This window comes from Mauremys mutica, chromosome 2 (genome assembly GCF_020497125.1).
Source record: "Mauremys mutica isolate MM-2020 ecotype Southern chromosome 2, ASM2049712v1, whole genome shotgun sequence".
NCBI lineage: Eukaryota > Metazoa > Chordata > Testudines > Geoemydidae > Mauremys > Mauremys mutica.
In genome coordinates this window covers 181444668-181457468 of record NC_059073.1, presented here as the reverse complement: position 1 = coordinate 181457468, position 12801 = coordinate 181444668, and the positions used below count along the sequence as shown (strand labels likewise).

The following is a 12801-nucleotide window of genomic DNA, read 5'->3' as shown; positions in this document are numbered from 1 at the left end:
CCCCCTTACCACAAGGCTCTGAGCGGGAGGAGCTCAGGCCCCGTCCAAGCTACGCCACTTTGGCTCTGTCCAGGGCCGCTCCTGGACGTGGCACGCTGAGGCGCCGGGGGATGGCGGAAGGCGGGGCTGGGGCCGGGGGGGAGCCTCAGACATTCTGGTGGGGGCCTCTGCGGGGCCCGGGACCTAGGGCAAATTGCCCCACTTGCCCCCCCGCCCCGGGCAGCCCTGCCTCTGAGTCAAAGGAAGAATTTTTCTGTCAACCTAGCTACTGCCTTTTGGAGAGGTGAACTATCTACATCAATGGAAAAAACCCTTCCGGCAATGTAGGGTGCATCTACCCTACAGTGGCGTAGCTGCAACCCCTTAGCCATGCCGCTGTAGCACAGACATACCCTAGAGTTGCATGCAATAATCCGGGAGGGAGTGACTGCTGCTTAAAACAGGCTTAAGTCCCACCACGTCCTATTTGTGTTTGCAGCTGAGCAGCCAGAGGGGGAGTCACCCAATGGCAGCACAATTCCTGTAGGGGGAAGGAGAGGCGGGTAGTGGCAGTGCATGGAAAGCAACTACTGCCCGTGTGCATCTGGAACATCCAGAGGATCTACCAGCTCGAGAGGCTCCTCCCCTCCCCATGATATTGCCCGCACAATCCCTCCCACTAAGAGGGATGATGAAAATTCTAAATGTCTCCAACCTTGGCCCTGCCCCAACACCCCACTGTCCCCATGGAGGGACAACTGTAGGGGCCCAAGGTGGGTTGATTCCTCACCCCCTTTCCTGGTGGCTAGAGGGAATTGCACCCTCAGTAGGTCGCCTCAGTAGAAGTGATGATCTGGCCTTCAGTAATTAAAGTCTGCCTGCTTTTAGCTCATCCATCAACATTGATTTGTATTGTCTAAATTACTCACCAAAAGTCACTTATTCTGAGTTCATTATACATGTAGTGACCAGCATATCCCTCGAGAGGCCGCGCTAGTAACAGTAAGAAAAAAGCTGAGTCCTCCCTAAAAATAAAGTGTCAGCATCAATACTTTCTGCTATTGCTGCTACTTGGCAATACTGATTAGTGCTCCAAATAGGAAATCAGGGTTGATATTTGTCGTCTTGACAAGCAGCCAAGGAAATGAATTGATTTTTTAATAAGGTATAAGAACCTACATACCCGCAGCATGGGTCGTTCTGAAACAGTTTCCTAAGCAGTGCATCCAGTGGGCTTTCTGCTTCACTTTCAGTGTTGCACCTTTATCCTTTTCTGCCTTTATTTTGTCTAGTATTGCAAAATAGGTCTGTGTAAACTGTTAGTTCTTGGAAGGGCAAAGTGTACATCAGTGAGGGCAGCCTACTCTGGGCGTTAGTCTCCCCTTGCACTGGTGCAAACTAGGAATAATTATTTTTGTGTTAATGGGCCTCTTTCTCTACTGCTTTGCACCTTGAGGAGTCATTGACCTCTTTGCCAAGTGGATGTAAGATACCAGTGGAAATTAGAAGAGACTCGAGACCACTGTACTTACACATGCTCTTGAATGACCAAAGAAGAACAGGATATGATTTAAATAGAAATAAACCCAGAAGGCTAAGTCTGAGTTGTCACTCAGTCCTTGATCAGACAGATTCCCACTGATTCAAACACAGTAGGAATTTGCCTAAGCAAACACCAAATACAAACTAAGTAAAGACCGTAGGGTTTTGCCCAAGGAAAGCATAAGTAAGGCTAAGATTTTGTCAGGGATAGTTTTAGTAAAAGTCATGGACAGGTCACCAGTTTCCGTAAATTTTGCTTTATTGCCCATGACCTGTCCATGACCTTTACTAAAACTATCCCTGACAAAATGAGGAGCCCAGCTGTGGGGTCCCCACACTGCCTGCAGAGGTTGGGAAGCTGCGGGGGCTGCTCCGAGCTCTGGGGGGGCCCTATCTTCCATCCACCTGCTGGGATCCTCTTCTGCTTTCCAGGCTTACATTGTAAGAGGAAAAACTTGTGATGTACATCTTGGCATATAATGGTGGAGTGGTGATAGCTAGGTGGGGGGATGGAGAAGGTGGTGGAAGTGGGGTACAATGGAGCTGGCATAGATGGATCACAGTCTTAAAACACCTGACACTGCAAAAAAAAAACCACATTGATCAGTAAGATAAAAATCACCTTTCCCCCTTTAAAAAAAAAGAGAGAGAGAACAATGAACAGAAAGCAAAAAACCCCAACACAGCAGGATGCTTTGAAAATAAAATGCCGCAAATCTGATAAATGCTCTCTATAAATATAAATTGGCCTGTAAATCCAGCTGAATTGGAAATGACAACCTGATGGGCCAGCCTTCTGTGTTCGAGAGGAATAATGACTCCTTCCTTTCAAATAGCTAATTGGGAAGCTCATCACATAAGCACCATAAAGGTGTCTTACAATCAAATTCAACACCATCTCCATAAAAGACACTGGGAAGGTAAATATGGCCTTCCCAATACATAGCTGTTGTCCTTGACTGAGAAATGCTGAAGATCTAGGAAAAAATGTTAGATCCTGCAGATCTTACTCAGGCAAAACTCCAACTGATTACCTGCAGAATTGGGTGCATGTAAACAGAGTGCCTAAACATAACAAATATATCCAGTAGGGCCAACCTAAGAGCCCAGGTGTTGCTTTTTAATATATCCATTGTCTGAATGTCAGCAATAAAATTGCACCCTATCCTCTGAATGATCCTGATTCAAGAAAGCTCAGTTCAGCAAAGGAATTTAGGCACAATGTTAATCTTAATTTAAAATTAAACGTGTTTAAGTGCTTTCCTGAATTTGAACATGTGTCATTACTTATGTTAAAGGGCTTAAAAGGTGAAAATGTGGCTTAAAAGAACTCATTTACTACCACCAATGTTTAATGATCCGCATTAAAAATATTGGAACATATCCTCGGTTGGTGTCAATTGGAATAGTTCTACTGAAGTCAATGGAGGTAGGCCAGTTTGCAGCAGTTGAAGATCTGGCCCAGTAAATTTAATTTAATACTGAGAGCCACAAATGTGATAGCACCCAATATGGTAATACGTAATTAACCAGATATTTTTACCTGGGTTTGATCAAGGAGAAGTGATTTCTGAAAAATATGTATTTTACCCCCTTGTCTTTTGGTATGTTCTTGCATTTGGTCTTGGCCTGATTCGGTCCCTCTTTAACCAAGGGGAAGCCCAATTTTTAATTCCCCGTGGATAATCAATGGGACCATGACAATAAAAGTGTCGTCGTCTCAAAATTGGTCCTACCAATTTTCTTTATATCTGTTTATGAAGTGTTTGAAATCACTATGAGCCAGATTGTGCATTATACCTGGGAGGGGAGAGGGGAGATGTTAAATATTACTGCTGCTTTTTAACAGGCACAGAGTAGTCAAGCATTGTGTCCAAAGTCCTACAATAAGTCCGTGAGAGAGCTATGATCAGATATCAGGAGATCGTGACTTCCACTAAATTACACTGTCCCTCATGCAGCCCCTTATCTAAATAAAAATGCATAAATAAATCCCACTATGGCAGCCCTTCTGAGGCATATAACAAGGCAGTGTACTTGTGCAACAGAGGAAAGAAGCAGAAAGAATAAAAGAGACTGAAAATAATGAGAAGGAAATGAAACTAAGTACTTATGAAAAACAATTAGTCTCCTTTGAAGAGACCATCATAGACCAAGTTCTACTGTCAGTTATACCCTGGATTTACATCAGGGTAACATGTTAGGAAGCCACAGCTACATGTGGTATCCTGGGAATGTCAGACATATCCAATATAACATGTAACAGAAACAATTCCACGGATACACAATAAATCGATTCTTACATGGACTGAAATTTCCTTTAAATAATGGGAGATGTCTTTTCACCTTTGGTCAGTGGTTCAGACTGGTATTGGATGACAGTTGTTCCCATCTGACAGTTGTTCAGTGGTCATTATTAAATGAGTTCCAGTCTTGGGTCCAGCCTTGTTGGCAGTCCCAGGAGAGCGGCCAAGGAGTCAATGGGCTGAGCCCACACTCCTCTTTCACCCCTGAAGCTACTCCCACCAGGCCAGTGGAGGTAAACTGCCGAGGCAGCATTGGGAAGCTTGAGTTGGCAGTACCTGTACTCGGGATAAGCAGAAAACTTCAGTCTCAGATGCTGCCTACTCAGTACCTTTTGCTAGCGCTATTCCAAACGGAATCCAGTTTTATCTAGAAGTGAAATATTCAAACAGCCCGCAAGCCACGCGCCACCATGACAAGCCAGCGCCTTACAGCAGGAGCCTTGTAATAAACTACAGACTAAATGTCTGGCTATTCCCAGTGCCATACTGAGAGAATGCAGCAGTGAGGGACATAAGGAGCCAAACAAGCAGAAAACTCACACTAGAAGGCTATAGTTTAAAGTATAACTGGCATACTCTCTCTTTCTGTGTGATAGTCTTTGTATAGTGCTGAGTACACGGGCAGTGCTTAATAACAAACACGAAGAAAGACACAGGGCCTGAATCTGAACTCACATGGTGTAAATCAGGAGTAATTCCACTTATCAATAGAGTTAAACTGGTGTCAGCTAAAAATCAGTCCTCATGGTCCCATCCGCTAGAATTTTATGGTCCTGGCTTGATCCCGCTCCCATTGATGTTATAGGAATTTTGCCATGGACTTGAACAGACAATTAAGAACTAGTGGGTGCATGACTCTCCTCTGATTTACACCAGTATAACTACATGGTTTTTGGTGGAGTCACACCTGCATTACACTATTGTAAATCAGAGGAGAATCAGGCCCATGATACATTGGAAGACCTCATGAATGTCAGTCTCAAAACAGTTCCAATGGTCCTGCTAAAGAAAAATGTCAGACTCCTGTACTGCTCATCCTCTAATTGTATCGGCCGAGAGTTTTCAGAAGCAGCAAACCTGTAACTGTAGAACATACAACACTTCATACAGTGCTGTCACTTTCAGTGTTTCATGGACCCACCTCTGTTGCAAGGGACTCAGTAGGATTTGCCAAATCCTGCTGTGCAGCCACCTACAGAATGAGAGAGGGCTTCTCCTGAATGGGCCAGTCAGTAGTATTAGAAAGATTTGTCTTGGAAAAAAAAGCATCAGTTTTGGATATAATTTCATATGACTCCTTCTCAGAGTGAGGCAGACAAAATGCAAAGGGTCTGGCTCACCATTGCGTCACGCCGGTTTTACACCAGTATTACGCCATCAAAATGACTTGAGGAGGAGAGGCAGTCTCTCAGATCACCCGATCCCAAACCATTTAAACTGCATAGATTAAAACCAGCCCCTACGATTCCAGGAAACGTATTGGCAGTCCATGCAGATCATACAGTCCAATGCTATGGTAATGCGCACCATATAAATAACTAAGCTAGATCAATCCCAGAGCCTGAGTATAGTGTGCTCCCAGGAGACAGCCATAGTCTGAACTAGCTTTAGTGTTTGGTCTCGGTCATGTGGCTCCATGCAGAGTGTATTGCAGCAAGGGAGGGTTAAGGTGACAAAGGGTAAGTGTGGAAAGCTCCACACAGGAATTAAAAGGTGACCCTCTCCTTGCCAAGCGCAAATTAAAAAGTGTTCTTGGCCACCACCACTTCTTGGGCATCCAGGAGCAGCCCAGGTCTAGCAATACTCTTAAGTTGTTCATCTGGGTCACAAATGGTGGTCACAATTTCTCAGTCATGGTCTTGATTAAAGTACCACCAGCGCTTCTGGATGCTTCCACCAACATTATCTCCAATTTATCTGGACTGAGTCACAATCATTCAAGCCCCAAACTCATTTATGTATAAGGCTATTGGTCCCACTCTACCAGCTGGGTCAGGCATGATAACAGCATATAGTTGGGTGTCTTTGGTGTCCCCTTCCAAGTGGCCTCAGGAACACATTGAATAAGAGGTGATAAAATAGTCCTCACGGTACCATGCATGAACTCCCTCAGGGCAGCTACCATCTGAGCACGCTCCAGAACAACTCCACTGCTTTGACAGGCCACAGACACTTTAACAAACCCTGCTGACTAGAGCTGGTTGCATTTTTTTCTAAATGTTAACAAAAATCAGAGTTTTTACACACATTTGTATTGTGTTTTGCCTACTCTACTGCTAACAGATTCAAAAACCTTTTTCTCTCTGTGACTAGGACATGACCAGCTGTAGCAGCCAGTACCATGCTCAGGCCTAGAACTTGGTTGACCAGGGTTAAGGAAATCTGAGGACTCAAGGGGCAGCCAAAGTTGCCGCACCACAACTTTCTCACTGATCCTTCCTTAGAAAAGGAAAAATTCCTAAAATTAACACACAAACAGACCCTCAGACTACGGAATGGGAAATCTCCTACATTTATTTGCCACATTCTCCCACTCCTCCCAACCCTATCTATCTGCTTTGTCCTTCTATTGTGGCCTGTCTGGCCATCTAGACTGTGAACTCTCTGGGGCAGGGACTGTGTTCTTTGTGTTTTAGCTGCTCAGTGCCTAGCACTATGGGGCCTTAACCTTGGATTAGACCCTGCCATAATATAAATCAATAATACTAGTACTAAATTTGTAGCTCACCAAGAACTTTCAAGCAGCCTTTGAAACAACATGCAATGTATTTTGCCAGTTGACTTTAAGGCTAAGAAGGGAACCATTGTGAGCATTTAGTCAGACCTCCTGCACATTGCAGGCCACAGACCCTCACCTGCCCACTCCTATAATAGACCCCAGTACAATTTTACTGAAGGATAAAATGGGACATAGGAACACATCCTGACTTACATTTTGCAAATAAAACCAAGGATCAAGGAAGTGTCATCGCGCCTTAGGCCCAGTCCTGCGTTCAACTACATGGTTATAAGTCCCATTGTCTTTAATGGAAAGAAACCAGTGTAAAGGAGGGCAAAATTTGATCAATAAAGTTTAGGACTGTCACACAAGCTAGAAAGACCTAGTGAGTGAGGTTCTGTTGGTGAATGAGACAAGCGTTCGGTCTACACCGAGCACGTCTTCAGACTGATGCACAGACACAACAATAGAGTTTTCAGTCTGTCTGATTTGTCAGTTATGTTGCATCTCTTGATATTTTCACTGGAAATTCAACCTGGGTTCTACTTTGTATTCTGTAGCACTACAATATGCCAGTATTCTCTGATGTATTGGATGGCTAAATTGCCTGTGATACTGCGTTAATACATAACCACCTACAAAATGCCAATGCTTTAAGTATAGGAGCTTGACCACTGAGCCCATAGACGCTGCTAGCTAGTCATTCCAAACAGCACAGCAAAAATCTTTTGTTTTGATAGCAAGAGACCTTAGTAACCACATTTCGATCGATACGACAAGTTGCAGTTAAATGTTTTTTGCTTGTGTCTGTGGCACTAATTTCAGTCTTTGTCCCACTCCAGTTAATAGGCTGCATTATTGGCAGACAAGGCAGTAAGATAAATGAAATCAGGCAGATGTCAGGAGCGCAGATCAAGATTGCTAATGCCACAGAAGGCTCGGCAGAGCGACAAGTTACAATCACAGGCTCCCCGGCAAACATCAGCTTAGCACAGTACCTCATTAATGCAAGGTAAGTTAGCTTTGTAAGTGATATGCTTCTGCAAGATTGCTCTGTCTGTTTTCCAACAAATGTCTGCCTAGGATAAAGCCAGAAAGTTGCTGTGCAGTGTCCATTTTGCATAGTATTATTTTATTCCTACTTATTTGTAAATCCTGTAACATTAGAGCCTGTGTTTATTGGTGGTTTATATAGAAAGCGGTTTAATCTGGTGCAATTTCAGTTACACTGAAGCATCAGAGCTCAAAATCTGAACATTCACATTTCTAGCCATCTAGCCTCTGAGCTGGATACAGAAAATGATACTTTCATAAATTCATTGGAAGATAAAACTTTTCATAGGACAAACTGATAGTGATGCAGACTCATTCTGCTGTCTTAAATGGCAACTATAGTGAAACAGATTGCAAAACAGATTTAATTTGCTAGCGGAAATTGCTTTTTGGGGTTATTAATGGGATATTAAACAGACATTTGGTTGCTAAAGAGACCCGGGATTTATTTTTTCATAGATAGCCCCACAGATCTGTAAAAAAGCCCATCCTCATCAGGCAGGGTGAGAATCTCCTTTTCTCCACTTTTCAACTCCAGAGTTAATGAAAACACTGGTTTTATAGTTAGCCCTTTGAGATTGCTTATGACTCTCACCATTTGGATTTAATTATTTAGGAAAAGATCAAAGTTGATATGCAAGTAGCACTTCATTTGCTCTTACCCCTTTGAGAAAGTGCAATGAATGTAACTCTCTGTCACAAATCTACTTGTATGTGCTGTACCAAGGCACTAGAGAGGAAAATTAGTAGCTATACATTACACTATTTTTAAAAAACACTGTGCCATCTCGCAAATCAAGCTACTTTCTTAAAGATACTTGCTATTAAAGTGATATAAAGTGTGTAAAATAGTATAAGCTTGTGTATGTTGTGAATTGCAGTCCTAGCAAATCTAACCAGCCAAAGCACTTCTCCACCAATATAATTTGGCCAACACTAGAAAAGCATGTAGATTCCATGAATGAAGGGAAAGGAGATTTGCCTTCCATTATGGCAAACAAAATATTACCTTTGCATTACTTGAAACTAGCTTGCCAGGGATAAATGTACTGTTCTATGGCACCACAAAGCTTCAACACAAGCCATTCCAAGGATCCAAAGACAACATACAGCTCGTGTGCTTTACATTCTTTATAGCAAATATAAGTCACTTCCTTAAGCCCTGTAATCAAGTAAAAATGTGTTCCCTCCTTTAACCCTTAAGGATATGTTCTTCTCTTGGTGTTCAGGGATTCCCCACACATCGAGACGAGAATAGACCCCTTCACTTTTAGTTGCACAAACGCCATATGGCATGCACCTGGATTGCAGAAGATAACAATTTAAGATCTTCAAGACAGCTAAAGCATGCAAATAAAATAATGCAAGTTATTAATGGAGTTGCAGTGAGCTGCTCACCAGAGACAGAAACTCTAGTGAACAAACCTCTCTTTGACTCAGTTAGAAAATCCTGTGAACTCTCACAGCTCTGTTTATTGCTGTCTAGTGGTTCTTTTCATGGAATGGGACATTTAAGAGGTCTTTTAACACACTTTTGCAATGAAGAAAACTGCTGAGCAATCATATTCCATGGATACTATATACCCTGTGAAACTAGAAACATTGTAGTACTTTCTTCCTGTTGAATTTCTAGTTAGAAAGCATTTGTTACCATCAGATACAATAAGCCATTATATATTATGTACCATATGTTGAAAATGTATTTAGGTAAAATGACTTCATTTGTGAATGAAGAGTCTTAAAACAATGTATAATAAATTAAGCTCTCAAGTATCATAGGTAATTAAGGTGGCCTTTTCATTTTTAAAAACTATGCTATGTGACTAATCTTTTGCTAAAAGATATAACGAGGAGAGAGGAATTCTGTTAACTTAGGTGCCAACACAGCAACAGAACTAGTTGGCAGTCAAGGATTGAATGGGCCATGAAAATTGAGTAACTTCAGTCCAGCAAGCGGTGTCCCCAGCCTGTGGCTTACGCAGCTTGGCAAGGCCGTGGGAGGGAAATACAGAGTGCCAAGCCCATGCAGGACCTATTCTGTGGGTAAATGGAGCCAGCTTCAAGGGTTGTAAATCCAAAACTTGATATGAGTCCTACGTGCTCTTTCTTTTTTTATTTTTTTATTTATTTATAATTTTTTTATTAAATATAAAAGGCAGATGTGAAATAAATTGTTACTAGAGAGAGTTGAGTACTAAACTCACCAAGATACCCACTGGTATGCAAGAATAGTCAATGTACACCGAGGCCAGGGGCCACCAAGTTTTCCCATCATTCCTGGATCTACCTTTTCTGTCTGTTCAGGGATTACTTCTGATACTGACATCACTGCAGACCAATCAGCTCTGACTAGTGTGGTAATGTCATTCCCATTGGTTTGGTTTCCAGGGGCATTACCTGTAGGAATTACAATACATAATTCAAGGTTTGACAGTAGCCTGCGTTTTAAAAAAACACCAGTTCTTTGAAGTACTTGAACTATTTCTAGCCAGTTTTGTCTTCTTTAAAATCATTTATCAGACAAGTTTAAATAAAGATTCATTTGTTGCAATATCTTGTTGAATATGTGCATGAGAATATCTAAACTAAGTTAGATTTAAGGGCAGCATGGTCTGTAGAGACAGAGATTTAACCTTATTTTTGTTTCTGTATGGATATAGCCAACTGTTAATATTTGTACCCCTGAAATATACCCCATCTTAGTTATGTGCATTAGGAATGCTTTATTTCCTGTATATCTCTTGTCTCTTAACTGGTCTTCTGCCTGAACCATGTAACCACAGGACTTGGGAAATAAGGTTCCACTGTAATAACTGGATCCTTGTTATCAAATTATTATCTTAAAATTCTTACTAAAAATGAAGTGAACCACAATTTAAGTTTAACCTGTATGCTATCTGACTTCTTCTTTGGGTTATAAATGAATTTTAGCCAACGGAGCTTTCTTATTCTTGTTGAAGAGTAGCTTTTTGAAGATATTTTTACTTCCATTTTGATAACTATTTGATAATTTCAAGGATAAGGGCCCACCCCTATATTCCTTACCTACTCAAGAAATGCACTGATTCCACGGAACACAGGATGTGGCCTTCAATGTATTTATTCATAAAATGAAACTCTTCTTTGAAAAGTGACTCTGTAAAACTGGTATTATGGAGTTCTAGGTGTGTCACGCATCATTGGCTTCCAAATTAAATGTGATCTGTTTACATGTAAACAGTCGATTTTGGTAATTGCAAACTCAACAAGGCCTCTGAAAGCTAAGTTGGATTCCTTCTGTTTTATGCATCATCATCACCACCACCACTAGAAATAAAGATCTGGTAAGGCAGGCCAAATGAGACCCTTAGTTATGCCTGTGCAGCTCAGTACATCATTTGGAGACAATGAGGTTACACAGGTGTAACTGAGGCCATGATTTTGGCCTGCAGAATACTTGCCACCTGTGATGATACATGAGAGGGTATTTTCGCCCCCCCCCAACCCCCCACCGGCTGAACTTTCAGCATTAGCAGCTAGAAACATCCCATCTCGTCACTTGCCAACTGAGCCAGTTTGAGGTGGAGTCACTGTGCGATAATACACAATGAATCCCCACAATGTCATTTTTACAGACCCCTCAGAGTAAAACTGAGCTGTAAATATAAAATCCAGTTATACACAGATCATGTTATAAAACGTGCTGCTCCTGCTCACCAACCTGAGACGGCGCCCTGTAGTTGGCTCCAAATTTCAGGGTCAGGTAACAGGCATTTTTAATATAAATTATATAGTTTAATATTTCAGGTGGCATTGTTTGCTGGATAAAGACACTATTATTGTCTTTCTACAAAGACCAGTTTTGACCCCAGGGTAGAGAAAGCAGTGTTGTTCAGTGGGAATGGGTGAGACTTGTGGAGGCAGAGGTTAAGAAAACCAAAGTTTTCTGTTTCATGCACTCCAGACCTTTACAAATGTAGCTGAGACGGCTTCTGGCTCCCTGGCAAAAGTATGGGGGTTAAGATCCAAAGAGCCGACTTCCTTGTGGGGGGAAGTGAAGAACCTGATATCTTCCCACCATACAGCCAAACAAGCCCCACGCTCCCTCACATGTACCTTTAGTGGCTGTTCTGGGGGGTACCATCCTCACCTCTGTTATCTTCAAGGGATGGTTTCATCTGCTGTCCGGGGGCAGCACCTAGACCAAAGGGAGGGGCTTCCGGTGGTTGCCCATCTCCATTCAACAACAGTGAGCAGGAGACATTCCTGCAAGTCATTTGAAGTTGCATGGAGCCCTGGGCTCAGGGAAGACCCTACTTGCATTCTTGTTAAGCTGGCCCAGAGGCAAAGTTCCCCCTCCTCTTGACTGAGGCCTGGATATGATTTGTCCTTAATCCTATGCGATGTGGGTGTCTCTGTCCTTTAGTGCTTAAATGAACAGGGCAGCAGGGCTAGAAGTGTTCTCCAGTCTACTGCTGGCTGATGATAGATGGGCCTCTGCCACGGGCCCTTCTCCCTGCCTTGTGGATTGGGGGTCATTGGGGGTCTCTGCCATTCCTGCTCCCACTCCCAAATAGAATATGTGGGAGAGGGAAAGTGCTGTTCCCATAAGTGGCCACAGGGAGGAAGCAGTGAAGGGTTGGCCAATGGATCGGCCCAGAAGAGTAGGGTGGTGCCAGCCAATATGAAGAGAAGGCTTTATAGGGAAAGGGGGCAGGGAAATCTTCTTCCTCTGGAGTCCCAGAGGAAGGCAGCTGGAGGATTCCTCTCCCTCACTCCCCACCCATGGCCAAAGAAGCGTGGGCAGGAAAGTGGTTCTTCTACTCCACAGGTGAACCAGGAGGGTTGGGGAACAATTTACTTTTATTCACAAACTAAGAGAGACTGATAGGAAAGACCACACTGACTCCATCTCTCTGGTTTAGAGCCCATCTTCAGAAAACCTGGAATCCAGCACGGCAGTCTGTTACATAAATAACCCGCTGAAATATGTACTTGCCTGGATTTAATAATACATTTGTAAATAGAGCCAGAATAGTGAGGTTTTCTGATCCTTTTCTATAGTTACACGACAGATGTGTTCATTGCCCAGTCAGTTGCATTTCAAAGCTAGCAGTGTGTACTGAAATACATGTTTACCCAGCTGATGGTCTACCCAGTCAAGAAGACACAGGTTATAGCAAACACATATCAAAATATGGATTTAACCAGGTAAATACCGTC

The 12801-nt window shown here is 42.7% G+C and overlaps 1 protein-coding gene across 16 annotated transcripts in view; it reads left to right on the top strand.

The window, feature by feature from the left end:
• Positions 1-12801, top strand: part of LOC123362924 (poly(rC)-binding protein 3-like) — a 752406-nt gene that overhangs the window by 720158 nt on the left and 19447 nt on the right. For 14 of the 16 annotated variants that reach the window (XM_045003489.1, XM_045003479.1, XM_045003483.1 and 11 more), the window contains one exon: positions 7389-7558. In XM_045003489.1, the coding sequence (XP_044859424.1) occupies positions 7389-7558 (170 nt within the window). Of the gene's footprint in view, positions 1-7388; positions 7559-8803; positions 9549-12801 lie in introns of those variants that run through there. The other 2 variants (XM_045003487.1, XM_045003488.1) reach the window with 2 other exon arrangements.